This window comes from Watersipora subatra, chromosome 11 (assembly GCF_963576615.1).
Source record: "Watersipora subatra chromosome 11, tzWatSuba1.1, whole genome shotgun sequence".
Taxonomy (NCBI): Eukaryota; Metazoa; Bryozoa; class Gymnolaemata; order Cheilostomatida; family Watersiporidae; genus Watersipora; species Watersipora subatra.
Window position 1 is genome coordinate 28,673,711 of NC_088718.1, and position 17,864 is coordinate 28,691,574.

Consider the following 17,864-nt stretch of genomic DNA (forward strand, 5'->3'; position numbering starts at 1 on the left):
CCATACGACTACATGGTCTCACCTCAGTAAACAAACCTGGCTATAGACAGATCTCTATGTAGTTCCCAGATACCATCATAAATTTAGGGTTAGTTTTTGTCTTGTTGCTCACTCAGTACATTTTTAACAACTTCATGCAGTAATCACTACTTTATGATTTGATTTATGATAAACCAACTATGGCTGCGCCATCCTTATTCATCCCATTGTCCAAAATGATGTTAAAATGCAGACTATTATGCATTTTAAGGGCTGAGTGCAGTCATAACCCAACCTATGAGAAATTTGAGATATGAGGAAAACTCTAATCAATTTTTTGCCTTGAGATACAGGACAAATTTGGAATGTACAGACAGTTCTTGACAGATCCGCTAAGTGGTTGAAGATGTGAGAGGCCAGTTATGAGAACAGTATTTTAAGTGTTTGTAAAGTAACCTGAGTTCATTTAAGTTAAATTTAAAGTGTAGCGTGTCGAATGTGTTGCGGTCAAGTCTCTCACACACTACCATTAGCCGCTACAGTCCGTCTCGAAGGCAAGAACTCCATACAGTACTGTACATAAATAGTGTATGTACAGTACTGTATGGAAATTTATATGTAAATTATAATTTACAATATAATTTACATTTTATTGTAAATTATAACCACTAAGTAGGTATATTTTAGTAGGTGATGAAGTAGAACCATTAAAACATGTTTCTCTGCTGTAATATCCTGTAGTGGGCGATTTTTTCAGAGGATAGAAACTGATTAATTTGTATTCAGTTATTTTATACCGAAAAAATTGATCTGAGATACAAGAGAATTGGCATACGAGCTCAGGCCAGGAACGCATTAGGCATGTATGTTGAGATATGACTGTATACTGTTTTCATATTTACAGTGCAGTAAAAAAAGAGATTTCGCATGTGCTTTTTTGTTTTAATCTTCACAATAGTTTAATGAAAACAAAATTAAAATGCCACAAATATTATACTTCGCTGACTACTGAGCTACTGCTATGGGGATATACGATGCTCCAATGGATGGAGAACGGCATTGGCATATACAAAGAATTATTAATCAGTTTATCACAATGTTATATATACATGCACTATCGCAAAATTCCTTAACTTTGTTTTTAAATGAGATATAGAAAGATAACTTACACTTGAATGTATTGTCTGATGTGCAACTTTTATACATAAAATATTATAAGATGCAAGCATGATGTGATGTAAGGTTAAACAGGTTATCATTGAGAGGTATACATCTAACTACGATCTTGTTAACAAATAAATATTCCAAGGTCAAAGGTCGAATGTAAAATTTCATCAAAAATATTCAACTGCGGGCCAAAATAGTTTCCAATAAATGTCATTGACAGCTGACATAATGTTACATTTCTCAAAACACCCCAGCTGCCTAAGTTAAAGTCAAGAAGCGAATGGCGAAAATTAAAAATAAAATGTAAAAGCTATGAAATATGAAAACAGCAAACAAATGTATAACCTCGATCAGTATAAACTCAAGCTAGTGTGAGTCAGAGTGAGTTACATCTACCTCTTAATCTAATCTTCGCCAAGCCTATGATTATGTCCACCTGTTTCTGAGGTAAGTAGCAATATTTAATCTACTATATCTTAATCCATATGTAGAGATTTTACTGAATACTATATTGACCAATACAGACCTTCTGAGAAGGAAACGAGGCAGTTATCAGCCTGACAAATGAGTCACTTCTGTCTGCCTGAATACACTCCCAGCAACTTCCCAACGCTGACACTGATGAATCCTTCAGCCTGAGAGCTGTCGCTGACTTTGACTACAACGAGGAAACCTTCTTCACTAACTGGACGGACACGAATTTTTATGGCTGCGGTCTATGAAGAGAATGTGATCTTTGTTTGAAAAATGATAAAAATATGATACGAGTCGATACGTTCATCGCTAGTTAAGAACGATAACAAAAAGGCTAAACTCTCATACTTGTAAACCAACTAAAACATTCAAGAACTGCCATCAGGTAAAAAGAATCAGTAAGGACAACTGTTAACAAAGATTTTTCAAATGATTCCCTGAGACCAATGGTTGGTTATTCAGACAAAACAATTGAAAATGTAATAGCTACAATTAGCTATAGTCTCCGACTCTTACTTGCAGGTTGAGAAACATCAAGTGCAACCATAGTCTGGGAATCTTAGACTTGACTGTAAAGAAAGCCTGACCGGGATAAAGGCAACTTTTTCCTCGTTTTGTACAGCTGAAGTAGAGCCTAACATGACGAGATTTTTTCTTCTTCTCTTCTACAAGCAGGAAGTTAAAAAGGCAGAATCATTTTAAGAATTCCATCCAAAACATAGCCGACAGCACATGCATTGCAGCACATGTTTTTCTCTTCTGTTAGGGTAAACTCCTCTCCACATGCAAACCTTTAAAGTTCGGATATGCATGCATTACAGAGGTAATTTTCCCAGATTTGCTGCAGAAACCTTCAGTCACTAGTTCTAAAAAAGTTTTCGCTAACAATAATTTGCCCCTAACATTGAAACCAACATGGCATGCTTTACTCCATGTATTACAAGCAAATAGTAAAATCCTGTCTCAGCCTGTCAGAGCTCATTAAACAGAAGCACAGAACTGTCACTAGACAATGAATAAAAGTCTAACAAAGCCATCAAAGATGTTATGTGATCCAAGATTCTCTACGATTTATACAAACAGCTCACAGAATGTGACCAGTAGATTTTCTAATTGCTCATGAGCATAAGTTTTCTACATCCAACTTGATCATCTTTTTCATAGAGCATATGTTTTTATGCATGTCCTACTTAATGACCTCAGAGAATCGAGAATTGTTAACTCATGTGTCTGGCTAAACATTAACATCGAGAGAAGACAACTACAAGGTGTAGTGTTATCTACAGTAAGATGTGAAGTACATGCTAGTGGACAAGACTAAAAACAATACGCTGTCAAGCCCTAAAAATCCCTCTACAGAACATTTCTAGGGATCATAACGATGCAAATGTAGCCCAAATGACCCACAAGTCATCTTTTAAATAAAATTAGCAATAGCCAAGAACAATACTATTTACATTCCATCATCCAGAGGCAACAGCCAAATGTCGGTTCTTGTTGTATTCTTGTGTAGACTCTCTCTCATGAGACTGTTTTCGTTCTCGCACCTTTTGTACTCGGTAATAAACTTGACCAGTCGTATTTATCGCTTCGCTATTTTATCAGCTTTAATCTAACGTATTCTGCCATAATATGTAACAGTTCTTATCGACTGTGCAGAGTCACTCACCTTCAACTGTGCACTTTGCTGGAAGAGGTAGGATGGTAGAGAGTTTGTCAATATATACTTTTATCACAGAGATATGTTTTGCACAAAACTTGTGGACCGGGTCAGGAAGAGGTTTCTCCTACCAGAAGAAATCCAAAATATAGCATAAATCTTTTTGAGACATTTATAGTTTTACACCCAACTGCATTCAATTTAAAAAACAATAATACATACCTACATATACTTTTCATTAGGAATAAACCTGTGTTCGAGAAGTTGTCTTCTTACTCCATGTAATTTAAAGGTTGACTTGCAACAAAATTCACATTACAGTTACTCAGTATCAAAAGATTCACCATGTCTTACTCTGCTGTGTTGAAGGTGCAAAATATGCAGAAATGTGATTACAAGCTCTTAAAAGCTCAAAAACGAACCGTTATCACCGCCATCACAAAACAGCTGTAGATTAGAATCCCTTTTTAAAACGGCTCAAATGGGACGTAGCTGAACAGGATGGCTTCTGTTTACACACATGCAACCTGTTTCGTCAAAATATTTTCACAAGTATACTTCACGCATTCAATAAAACCATGTCTATTGTCCTTACGCGTTTATTTCATCATCGTTGTAATGCTGTCACTTTGAGCACTGATATTTCAAAACCTACCGTAAAAATTCGTTTAATTTTTTAACTTTGGCTTGAAGGATTGTATATCATCCTCTGACAAGCATGACAAGCCTGTTGGTCAACTGTGATAGTCGAAAAATGCTGCAGAAATTATTCGTGCTGTTTGGCAGGAAGTATGGGTCACATGATCAGTTTACTACTAGACGATTAGACCAAGCTGAAATGAAACTGTAAACTAGCGAGAATCTATATTTGGTAAGAGCTCTTCGGTAAAACTCGAAGGATTTGTCATACACTAGTGCTACGAGAAGTTATATATTGCGCCTTTTATTAGCCTTTCAATGCACGTGAAAACATCACATGTCAAAACAATCGTTTGACTACGTCAGAGAAATAAATTAATTCTAATTTACGGCAGTTTCGTGATGGCGGCGATTAACTGATCTTTTTTGAGCTTTTTTGAGCTTTTAAGAGCTTGTAATTACATTTTCACATATTTGCACCTACAACACAGCAGAGTGAAACATGGTGAATCTTTTGATACCAAATAACTGTAATGTGAAATTTGTTGCAAGTCAACCTTTAAAAGAATTTACAAGACTATTCCCATGCACTGCTTTGCTAGGCAACATGTTTTTATTACCAATGCTTTATTCATACTATAGATGTGCAACTTATTATTATCATCAGCTATGTTTGAATACTGCTATATTCACTTCAAACATGTATTTGAAATAAAACAAGATGACTTCGATGAACTTTTGTTAATGAACGATGGATGGTCTCAAAATTGTAGCGGTTCGCAACAATGAACTGAATTGCTACATATCAGACAATAACTAAAAAGATAAAATGAATGGAATTTTGATCCAAGCAAGACTATCTACAATAGGCTATACAATGCAAACAGCAAAATACATGACTTTAGTTCATTGAATTATAATTGGTATCAACAATAGTCACAAAATAGATGTGTGCAAACTCGGTGAGAAGAAAACTCCTGTCACAGTTACCATGACTTTAAAATCAATGCTAAGGCTAGGAATAAGCTACATGAGGCCTTTGTCGACTGCACATATTTTAATGCTCCAAAAACTAACTTAGAATTTCCTGAACTCTGTCGATGACTCATTCAGGTGTAGCGTTCCAAACATTAGACTTGGAGATGCCCGTCAATCAAACACAAACTGTAATAATTTCTAATAAGAAGAATAGAGGGTAGCGATGTAACCTATAAGGAATTTAGGTCACAATGTATGTCTAGATGCAAGATATGGATTGTGAAAATGTTTGTCTGGTTATTTGAAGTTATCGGTTCAAATTATTGAGTCACTCGTCTGTCATGTCTCCCTTATCTCTACTTCATAATGAGTAAGAATGATGCAATGTTCTGTGGCTGTCGGCTCGACAATCAAGCCAACCAGATGTAAAACCATTTCTAAAATCCTCAACACGTAATAAGTTAGGCTGATATTTAGTCAACCTTCAGGAATCACTAATTGCGTACCTGCTGAAAGATGCTGACCCTAGTCATCAAACAGGTTTTGATTGGCTGAAGTGGAGCACTTACCTCGAGGGGCAGATCAGAGGAAGCACTGGTGATGCTAGGCGGCTGAGGGGTGCGAATTCTCACAATTCCGTCATGACCTGCTGCCGTCTTGTCACTGCTGCCGCTCCTTTTACCGAATATCCTCGAGAGTGAACCTCTACTGCCACTAGATGGGTGATGCGATACTGACTCAGGTGTTCTGCAATATTTAAATTTAATTGAATGACAACTAATTAGTATCTATATTTACCTTCGGAATAGATTGTGAAAATTACAAATTTGAAATATGAAGGAAGCTGCAATATTGCAAGGTAAAAGGCAGTTTCAAATAAAAGTATTAAAACCATGGCTTACTATTGTAGCAATGAATAAACACAATGTATGCAGGACTATAATAGTACTTTAGATTGCAGTATGTTACAGTTTATGTTACAGTAGACACTACTTTTATGTAAGCCTTTTACGTAATTTCCACTGAACATAAATAATTTATGTAAATTTTTTACATCGTATTACATAAGAAATTTCATATAACGCAAAGTACGAAGCCGATACAATTTCTCAAATTTGATTTGAAGAACAAGAATCTCATATTTAGCCTTATAATTATCATTTTCTCTTTTGCCATACTTAGGAGAAAATGATATATGCGAGTATCTGGGTATCCGTTATGCAGTGCACCCCCTGGGTCACAATTACTCTGTTATACGCTTTGTTCTTGCCATGTGACATCAAAAAAAATTTATCTCGAAATTCAAATTTGGTGGTCGGTGTGCTGAATACGTCGGAATAACGAAGATGCCGATATGCTATTCGCCAAAATCTCTTCCACAACACCTTAAAGAGATATGATGCTAAGTCTTTCTCAGTTCAGCGTTATTCGTTATAAGTTATAGTGAAAACGAAAACCGGAAACAGATAAGTGATAAAATTTTAGACAATGACACAAAATTAAAGTTTATTTTAGTAAAATACACGCTAAAACTTAGCTTTAAATGTGTGTTTAGTGAGCTAAATTCATTTAAACCATAGCTGCCACGAACAGCTTTCATTGTTTGTTCAACAGGTAAATCAGACACGCTGATTTCGATTTTTTACTCAATTGATCCACTAACTTTCAGTCATTTTTTGTTTTGAAGGCTTTTTTACAGTGATTCAATATCGGTGTCGCAATCGACACAACAAGCCCCGCCCATAAATATGTGACGTAACCTAGCTTTTTAGGGACGGAACTTGGAGATGTGTAGTCCGATCTAGAATGACTAAATGATCTAAAGGACTCCATTGAAATGGGTGTCTTGAAACCCAATATGCTACGTTACGCCACAAAATTGACGATATGCGCTATATAGCCAACGCCTTCAAAATGACATGGTTTTTGAGAAATATGCAAATTAATCTCAAAACTGTTTGCACTTTTTCATTGAAGCAATAAATATGAAAAATAGTGTAACCATAGTGATCAGCATAGTTGATTTGCTATTTGAAAACTTCTACTTAGAGGATTGTAGCAGTTGTGGTTTAAGTTAAATTCAACGTTATGTTATACACCTGTCTTGAAGGTAAGAACTCCCTATGGTACGTACTGTACATCATACATTGTAATGTTACATTTCGTGGTAGATCACAACTATTATATACACTAAAGTTAATGTACATGTAGGTAACTATAATTACTAAAGTTAACATACTATTTTGTTATAAATTTTTAATATGTACAGTACAGACTATATAAAATTTTGATGTTTTCACCAGGGGTGCCTGCTATAGATAATTACAATCGGTTTCCACACTTCTATATAACATTTTCGCCTTACGATGCCGACATTCTTACGATGCCAACACTGGAACGAATTAATATCGTATGGCGAAAACTCACGGTATATATAGTTTTTCTTCTTCATATTAGACGTAACCAATATTTTCTCTTATTTTATTTGAAGCATAGATCTTTCTGTGGAAAAAAAGTAAAAAAAATTGACTTACTTAGACAATGAAGGTGTGCATTCCTCTAAACTTAACGTAAAATTATGGTAATCATGGTGTGTAAGTGTTAAGAAAAAAGAGAAAACTTGCCTATACAAACTAACAATACCACACAATACTATACGGTCAGCAAGTTAAGAGGTAAAGGTTGGTTTTTTAATTTTGAATCCCAAAAGGTGTGAGTTTGGAACAATCTTGGAACAGACTAGATGATTTACATGTATTTTCCTGTTCATATAACATAAAACACCTATAATATAAACATTTTTGGAACGTAATATTTACGTTGAAGGAGCGCCTACTGTACTAAAGACTTCTCTAGATCTCTCTCAAACAGTAAATACATATACCCATCAAACAAATCTGTTAAAAGCTCGACAGGATATAAAAGAGTTGGCTGCAGTATTGGTAACTTTAGCCAATAGTTTTGTGCATTAATAAAGTCGATTGAGCAGTTTATAAATGCTCAGGCTATGTTTGCAGTGTCTGTGGGTGAATGCTATGATGATATTTTCACAGCTCTCTCACCTTTCTTCTATTAATACTCATGAGAGCATCTTATAAGGGGAACTCAGGCTTACTATGAAAGGAATTGTCATATCATGTCTTGGCAGAAGAAATGAATGCAAGTGAACAGACAATGTGCACACAGTACGTTTTTAATGTTCGAATAACATCAGTTCATGTTCAGGCATCCCAGTTAAGCATGCCTTCTCCACAGTGTATTGACAATGCACATGGGACCCAGCTTACTGGCAGATAACCCAAGTTCTTACTTTGTGTTGAGCAGTTCAAGGAGGCGGCTAACGAGACGCTTCACCTCAACCTCCTTACTCTCTCCGAACATGGCTACTGTGTCCATGTGAGTCTTGAGTAATTCAGGAAACTTCTGTCCAATGTGTAAGAGTTGCTGTAGGAGAATGGGGAGGTAACTCGTATCCGCTGAGCCAAGCTGGTTCCCAAGGTAGTCGATACACTCTTCTGCCTGTGCCTGCAAGTCAGGATGATTATGATGTACATGTATATACAGTCAGACCTGTACTTACAATCATATCAGCATACAAATCTCTACTTACAATCAGCTTAACATGCAAGCCTCTACTTATGATCACCTCAACAAACAAACCTTTACCTACAATCGCCTCCGCATGCAAAACTCTACTTACGATCACTTCAACATGCAACCCTCTATGTACAATTGACTCAACATACAAACCTCTACCTACCATCCTATTAACATACAAACGTCTGTTTACAATCACCTTAACATACAAACCTGTAATTACATTCACCTCAACATACAAAGCTCTACTAACCATCACCTCAACTTACAAACCTTGCCTTGCAATTGCCTCAACATACAAATATTTTACTTACAATAGTCCTAACATACAAAACTCTACTCACGATCACCTCAACATGCAACATTCTATGTCCAAGTGACTCAACATACAAACCTCTACTTACAAACGCCTCAACATACAAACATCTACTTACAAACACCTCAACATATGAACTTTTTAACATACAATTCAAACCAAATGATTCCAACTACGATAGTCCAAGTTTTCAAGGTAACAAAGTTTCTTAACAAAAAATAAAATTAAAAGTAGCATATAAAAAGAAAATAAAAAAGAATACATGAGGTAAGTCAGACTGAGTTATACTTTATCTAATCTAAGTTAGAGAAAGTTATATGGTTTGAACCTACAAATTATCAAACCTTTGCTTCCAAGAGCATGTCTTTGTGGTAAAATAACAATAAAGGAAAATTTATTAGTTTTTACTTTATTAATTCAGTTTGTTTTAAAGATGATTTAGTTTTATATAATTTAATTGTTTTAACAATGTGTAGTTTTATATAATTTACTTGTTTTTACTTGACGTAGCTTATTCCGTTAAGTAAAACCAAATTAAACGAATTACAACGTAATCTTATAGGAATACGTGATCATAACAAACAAATCTGCAAACAAATTGACTTTCTACATCGATTTTGAAGTTTGAATGTATGACGGTCGGCTGACTTACAGGACATCTCGATTAACCCACAGCGGCAGCATTCTAGGTTTGAGCACTAGAAGCAGCTTGTTACAAAGACGAAAAGCCTACCTCTACATAACAACCCTGGACTCTACTCAATAACATGCCAGCTAATAGTGCGCCACAGGTAATAAACTCACTGATACACATATGTGGTATATACATGAGCTAATATTTTTAGTACAAAAAAGTTAATATCATAAAACAGTGCCTCATCTAGTCGTCCAATCTTGCCCATTATCCTCGCGACACGAAGAGCGGTTGTTGGGTTTCCTTTAGCCACCTCCATCAATTGCTCTTTGAAGTCGAGGCAGGCCTGAGGTGTCTCCCTGGCTATCTGATCATACATGGCGAGAACAACTCCTACAGATTGCTTGTTAGAGAGATGATCAGCGAGGGCAGGCAGATGTGGCACAAATATCTGTCAAGGAGAGATAACTCCTCATGAATAAGAAATGTTTAAACATAATTTATATATTTGAATAAATAATGAGGAAATATATACTGAGTGTTGATGGGGTATTCAAGAGAGGAAGCTGGGTTTAAGGAGAATTCAAATTTTTTTCCCAACTTTACCGCTCTATTTTTTTTAACCCTTCTTCCATAGTGCCGTTTTATTAGAGATGATGTTCAAATAAAGGGTGATGTCGTGTTTTTTACGCACCTCGTAGGAATATTGAGAAGACAAATTTAAACTTCTTACGGGATGAATCGGAGGCGGTCTATATTTTGCACTCTCCTTCCAGCGGTACGACATTAACCCTATTGTACAGAAGAAATTCGCTAACTTATCTCACACTTGTCACACATGGAGAAGCTAATAATGTCTCGACCAGTTGATATCTTTTGCTTACAATTAACCAATAATGATCTTATAGCCTGTGTTACAATTTGTTGGAACTTTCAAGTTTTTTATTTCATTTGAAATTTGAAGGCATATTTTCATCTTATAATTATATTTAACAAGGTGGCATAAAAGCTGATTGAACTTATTGATGTTTGTTAGTTTGCAGCCAAAACAGGCTTTTTAAGTGCAATAGAAGACGAGTTACGAGTGTCGACCCATTGTAAGCCGAGTTTAGATTACCGTAGTGATCCTATCAAATAGTATGCAATCAATCTGCAGTTTTATAAGTTATATAATAATAATAATCTATCAAATGCTACAAATATATATTTAAGAACAAGTGACATAAACAACCATATTTATAACAAATTCAGAAACAAAAATTAACATTTGCAAAACAAAAATATCAGCACTGTTTGCTCGACCAATTGCGTTCAGGCTGTTGTTTCTGTTTGAAACCCTTTCATATTCTTCTGGCTGTTTAATACCTTCCAGTGTCTTCTGACCTTGACCTTTCTTCTGCACAGCTGAGCTAGTCAATAGTAGTGCCAAGACAATTTTTTAACAAGGTAAAAAATTTTACGCGATGCACTTTAGCACACGTACGAGTATCCACTTCTCGAGCAAATAAAGAGAAACTGTGTGTAATCAAAATAGCCTCAAAACACGCAGTGGCGAAAATTCAATCATAAATGCGCAAAACCCTTTTCACATACATTGAAGTATTAAGACCGTGTTAAAAAAAGAACTACTATTATTCTGATACAGTTACTAAAAATTATTATTTTTAGGGAGTTGCAATCAAAGTTTCAACGAAAAAACTGTAAAGACAGAGCTGAAAAACAGACTTCGATCAGAACAGAAACGACAACGAATTATTTGTTATTCGTGTAATCAAATAACTATTAGTAGTTTTGTGAACACTTTTACTGATCACTAGCTATTATGGGTTAGTAAAGATCAAGAATCTCAAATAGTGGTGGTTAAATAGAAGTGGCATTCAATCAAAAAGTGTCGCTCTATTTTTCAACCCTTCTGTTATAGTGATGCGCAAATAGAGGTGGCGTTCAAATAAAGGTGGCATTCAAATACAGGTTTTACAGTAATCTGTACACACAAGACGTAGTTTTTATATTTTAGGCAAATCTTGAAGCATATTTTAGAGTCACCAATTTTTGCTTGAGATATTTAAATTCCACATTTCTTTAAGACTTGCTTCCTTCTGTCACACATGAACTGTAGCTGAAGTTATCTCCACCATTAGATATGCAAGCTGAACCTACTGAAGCTACTATAAATCATATGTTGCTCCTTTCTGTTTCAGAATACACTAGCATTCCCTGAGATGCTAACTAACCCCACTAAATCTGATATTGATGCTTTGCTAGATTCCTGCAAGCAGATTCATACCAGCCACATCTATATATATATTTTTCAAAGCATCTCTGTATGTATATGTGGCATTCCGGCTATAGCTATTAAAATCTTGGAATAAAGAATCCGTACCTAAGAGAATTTGATCTCGGACCCTACCCAATAGGCCACAGAGATCGAGCTGTTCATTTGTAGATATAAGTCGCTATATGAGAGCACATACCAAATAGCTCTGCATGTATACTACACAGGGTTATTGTGTAAGAAAGTGTTTGTCATTAGTTAGCTTACTAAAATTTTCCATTGGCAATGTCCCGGGCTAATAGCAAGTAGCAGGAAACTCTCATTAATTCCCATTGTTTATAAGCTGATTTTTAATACCCGGGCGACGCCGGGTAGCACAGCTAGTATTTGAACATAAATGAGAAAAAATGGTGTAGAGATGGACGACTCCTAATATAGCTCGCTGCTTACCTTTGGCTTTTTAGCGCACATTTTGGTCAAGAGTTCAAACAGTGCTTCTCTTTCAGCCTGAGTGAGGTTGTGCTCTAGGCAGTCCTGTCTTTCATCCAGCAGGTGAACAAGGCCATCAACATTCTCATGAAGATACTCCGGCCCGGCTTCATAGAGTGATGGGAGTAGCTTGATGACCCCTTTGTTGCCTGTATAAATTGAGATTTGTTTTCTCATGGTTGTGGCAAAATTGGCTTAGAACAACAGCGATCAGCAGCATCAAATCCAGTAGCAGTGTATATAGGGTATAATCTGGACAAACGGAACTGTTATCTACTTTCCAAACAATCTTTGCTATAATAAGAGTTGTGTTCGTCGCTCTGAGACAACGCTAAAAGCATGAAGAAAGAGCAATGCTTTGCCCAGGAATCGAACCAAGGGCATCAGATTCAAAAGCAAGCACACTACCACTGCACCACTCAGTCACCTTACATCCTCACAAAAAATCATGATCATAATTATTACTCATGACGATCTCTGAAAGTGCTTGGAAAGACAAGCGTACTAGGTAGTATATGTCCATAATCAAACCTCTACAGAGCATAGGAATTTTCGAAAACACAATGTAACATTTTATATGTTATTTGATTACACACCAAAATTAACGTTTAAAATATGATGCACAAAGTTCTCAAAACAGTTCAATAAGTTAATCGAGAAGCTGACAGCAAAATTTGTCGACAAAATGCCAGAAAAAAATTACAATCTACAAGTAAAACCTAAGTTAGCATAACTTCTTCTAGCCTAAGGCATCTCTGCTACTTCCCTACCTTGGAATCACCAAGACTACATATTCATTGGCTGATCTCCGAGTCAGAGCATTGATGAGAGCTTCTGGTTATAGATTACTGTTTCAATGATATATTGTTTTTATATCTCTTATACAAAATGTATTGTTCTGTCGCTTTTAATTGCCTGAAGCAATTACTCAAAAGTTATCATAGGTTTCCCCGACAGTCAAACAAATCAAATGAATTATAGAGTATTCTTATGGTAAAGTTCCGGCAACATACAATGATTTAACTTACAATGTAGGTGTTATAATGAAACAACTTAGGATGTAGATGTCCAAGTGCTGTCTTGTGACATTTATGTCATGCGAAAGATATGCCTCTTACACTGATTGATAATTAATGGACAACTACACAGGTTGATCTTTTAAATTGAAGATAAAAACATCGAGTTAGCTGGATACAGACTATGACAACTTCTGATTACGTGTTTTGAGAAAATTACAAAACAAACTAGACAAGATAAAAACATAGTTTCCCAAATTTGCAACCTATACTAACAACCTTGGCATGACATGGGCAAGGTCACCACAGTAAAAGCTTTTGCATTAATAAGAAAACTTAGTTTGCGAAGTGTCAAATATAAAATGACTAGCGGAATGCTTGGCGTTGCACGGGTATTAAAATCAGCTTATAAACAGTGAGAGGTTATGTAGTTGCCTGCCACTTGCCATTAGCCTGGCACATTGCCAATGGCTATTTTGAATAAGCTTACTAATAAGAGCCGTGAGCGCACGCATAAAATATATCGCCCAATGAATCCATCAATCTCAGGTAGCTTAATTGGTAAGGTATTTGCCGGACGAACGGGAGGTTCTGAGATCAAATCTTCTGCAATACGATCTTCATTCCAATACTTTGATAACTATAGCTGGACAAACTAAACTGGACACACACACAAGCTTTGAGATATATAGATGAGAAAAAAAACGCACACCAAATTTTGAGCAAAAAACCTGTATATTCCCACATATAAGCTGGTCCTAAAAAACTGATCTGAAATCAGGGATTTATAAGAAATCCCATATACGCCAACAAGGTATTCTTGCTATAACTCCCAACATGCCATACATATCTATCAGAAAAAAAGGTTGAGGAAATGGAGTGGCTTGTGCAGGCTTAGTACGAGACATTTCTGATGGGTGAGTAGTGGCATAGTGTCTCCGCTTAATCAACAGGAAACAATCTTCTGTTTGCGTTGAGCCAATGGAAAACAAATTAGCTTCTCATGTTGACCTTAGTTTCGCTGTGCAAAAGCACATTTTTATAGTTATTTCTTCTTCGCAATGATCAGATGCATTACAGCTACGAAGGTCTCACAAATTGTAGATCAATAGACTTCTGATGACTATATATTGGGTAATAATAGTAGCGACAGTGGGTATTTATTTTTAACAGTAATAATAATGCTGTAAACTATAGTAATATTGATAACTGGTCGGACTCAAAACATGCTTAATTTGTTAATCACGGGATAGTACGAAGAGGACTAAAGTGCCAAACTCATTCTATAACATTTTTGTGGACTTTTTATGGCATCAGATGATGTACAATTTTATGCTAATTAATTTGATCAAATGTTATGAAAACGCCGACGTCAATTATTTGGTTTAGTGAATAGTTGTCTCCATAACAGCTTATTTGGTAGTGAAAAAGGAAATTATAATGGTGGCCATTACTGCTATATTACTTTCAGTGCGCCTTCGGGTTATGATCTCTCTGTAATACGATTTTTTCACCTTTGCGAAGTTGAACACGATGGTTTTTTGACGTCGCCATACAAATCCTATTTCGCCATGCAAATTTAACAAAAGAATTTGCCCGAAACTCAAATTTGGGAGTCGATGTGCTTATCACATCGAAATAACAAAAATACCAATACGCTGTTCGCCTGAAAGAGATACTATGACCGATTTCTCTCAGTTCAGCATTCCTCGTGTGAAGAGTGGTAATATTTTCCCTTTATACCAGTAGCAAAGCTGGAGTTGCGATCATAAGGTCAGGGACCATACAACTTCCCTTAGCCTACTAACAAAAATCCACTTCATTACGTATCCAATTTATTTTCCAGTGTGCAGTAACATGATTAGCATTGATACATTCTTTGCCTCCTCTCCGCTTTACCCACTACATGTACCAGCTCATGTCACATCCCTCCAAAGGTACAGTAATAAAATTTCATTTTTCCTTTTGATGACCATTAAATAGTCAAGTATGCGAGTGGCCGCTTTTGAGAACAGCATAGCTCGGGATTTTTGATCGAATTAGGTTTAAAAAGGTTTAATGAGGCCGGCTAAAATTTATTGTGAAAACGAAGCCAGAAACCGATAGGTGATAAAATTCTAGCGTTGAAAAAGTTGAAATTCAATAAAATAGTTAAGAATACACACTAAAATTGATTTTCAAGTATGTGTTTAGTTAGCCAAATTTATTTAAGTTTAATTCAATGTTTGTTATTTGTCTGTCTCGAAGGTCAGAACTCCCTACGGTATGTACTGCATGTAGTAAATTGAAGTGTTACAATTTATTGCAGATCATAACCACTAAATACACTAAAGTTACGGTAGGTAACTATAGTTACTCAGACTAACATACTACTTTGTTACTAATTACTAATAATTAAGTATATGAAATTTTGATGATTTTTACCAGGAGATGTTTGCATTATATAATTACTATGGTTTCTATAACCCTACATTTGACATTTTCGCCAACACGATGCCAACATTGGAACGAATTAAAATCATATGACGAGGGTCCACTGTATTAATAAAGTCGAGTTAATAAAGGTTCGAGTTGTAGTTGCTAATATTAAATTAGCATAAAGTTATTTTGTTTGCTTTCAATCAGCGTTACGTGTGTATAAGCAGGAGCCGAAAGTTTTGTAAAAAAATCTTTGCATTCTATAATCAGCATATATGTGGAGATACTGTATATGGTAATAGACTGGCCTGTATTCCCTGGTTGCAAGTTGGGGCGGCAAATGTCAGGAGACTAGTTATGAACATCTGGGGGTTTGGAGAGGGGCGGTGTAAGCCCCCCAAACAGGTTTATCTCATGTAGGGCCTTAACTGGACCTCTTATGTAAAGTTTTAAAAATTTTTATCGGAAAGTATAAATCTTTTTCTATTATTTGAGATTTATTTGTTTTAGGTGATGTGACTGCCAGGACGTTTTCAGAGTAAATTAGGCAAAACTTGGCCGCAGTTAAAACGCTTGGAAAAAGACATCTTTTCCTTTTGAGCGTTTTAACAAAGATCAATTTTGCCGATTTTATTTCAAGTTCATCCAAAGGTTTCCACGCTTTCGATGGGCCATTGCAAAGCAGATGTTTGGTAAAACATGACCTTTTGCAAACCTTTATAAAAGTTCTTAACAAAAATATTTTGCCGATGATGATAATAATGATGCCTAAGAACTACTAAAAGTTGATGTTTGTCTCTATTGCTTGGAATAAAGGGATATTCTACAGCAATAAAAACCGTCTCCGTAGCCGTTGGGCAAATAACTGTTCGAGTAAACGATGTTGAGGCCGAGTTATCTAAAGCAATTTATCATTGCGTGGGAGTGGACCCAACAAATCCGTTTGGGTTAAAACCATGTGTTCGAGATAAAATTTTACATTTTATCCGAGGGGGAGTTATTCGTGTTTGACTGTACTTAACCGCCGAAAATTTCTGAAAAGTTGGGGCGGCTCAGCCGGCCAGCCGCCTCAGGGAATACGGGCCTGGTAATAGAGACACGATGTGCCTCATACTGTTACCGCTGGATACACAAGTTAAACACAATCAGCTCTGTCAGCAAGGAATATAGCGATGCCTTTAATCAGACTAAAGCCTGGCTCACACTATACTGCTGTATGTCAGCGTTTTTCTTCCGGCGTTCATCGTCGATTATTTGAACCGCGAACTGATGACATCGACAAAGCAATGCGAACACGCCGAGAAAGTTTGCAACTGTCAAACATTCCTGATATTTCCCGGAGCATTGACGACCGCCTTCACAATGTGAACCATTCCGGTGATGGTAATTCGTGGTCGCAGATAGTGTGATATATTCATATTCGTTTATAATAGTCGCTGCGGGACTAGTATTTGATCCCAGCACAAAAAAAAAAACTAGGAGATTTCTTCGTGAAAATTTAAAAATAGAAATGGGAACACTACATCACGAAGTGTTTTCTGATGCAAACGGGATAGGTTTGCGATAGCGTGAACATCGTTACCATCGATGATCACCGAAGTATTGTCGCATCAACGCAGAGATATGGTGATATAGATGAACCAGCCTTAACTAAGCCCCTACAGTACCATGGCGATGTACATTACCTGCTGCTATGCTGCGTATGATGCAGTCCACATGAGGCGTAACCAAGTGGGCGTGGTTTATGACAGCCAATGAGAGGTAACTTGTGATATTAAAGGTTAGTTCTGGGTTCTTCTTATCGAGGAAGAGAACAGCGACAGGTGCTGCCATCTCCATGACGATCTGCTTGGAGTAATTCTGCAGGAAACACGTTCTCGTTTAGCCTTAGGACTTACTAATTGGCTGACATACAATATGACACACCTAACCAATACGTTTAGCTTAAGGATTCGCTTATATATCATGAGACATGATGCCCTTAGCTAATATATTCCGTCTACAGGGCTTACTGATGCGAGATGATATAACATACTTCTAACCAATGCATGTGTTACTAACATGCTAATGTGAGGTGGCGTGATACTCACAACTACTCCATTTAATCACATGCTATCATTGCATAGACATCTGGAATCACTCAATAAAGGCAGATTCACACAGCTTAAAGGTTAACCGACAGCATTTTAAAGTTCTTGTTATAACAATTGTAAAACCAACAA

General features: G+C 36.3%; 1 protein-coding gene across 2 annotated transcripts in view; it reads right to left on the bottom strand.

Moving 5' to 3' along the window:
* Positions 1 to 17,864, bottom strand: part of LOC137408259 (ventricular zone-expressed PH domain-containing protein 1-like) — a 29,786-nt gene that overhangs the window by 2,738 nt on the left and 9,184 nt on the right. For both annotated transcript variants that reach the window (XM_068094702.1, XM_068094701.1), the window contains exons 5-12: positions 17,328 to 17,502; positions 12,170 to 12,357; positions 9,686 to 9,895; positions 8,208 to 8,422; positions 5,467 to 5,644; positions 3,290 to 3,407; positions 2,137 to 2,285; positions 1,673 to 1,804 (exon numbers count right to left, since the gene is read on the bottom strand). In XM_068094702.1, the coding sequence (XP_067950803.1) occupies positions 1,673 to 1,804; positions 2,137 to 2,285; positions 3,290 to 3,407; positions 5,467 to 5,644; positions 8,208 to 8,422; positions 9,686 to 9,895; positions 12,170 to 12,357; positions 17,328 to 17,502 (1,365 nt within the window). The remainder of the gene's footprint in view (positions 1 to 1,672; positions 1,805 to 2,136; positions 2,286 to 3,289; positions 3,408 to 5,466; positions 5,645 to 8,207; positions 8,423 to 9,685; positions 9,896 to 12,169; positions 12,358 to 17,327; positions 17,503 to 17,864) is intronic.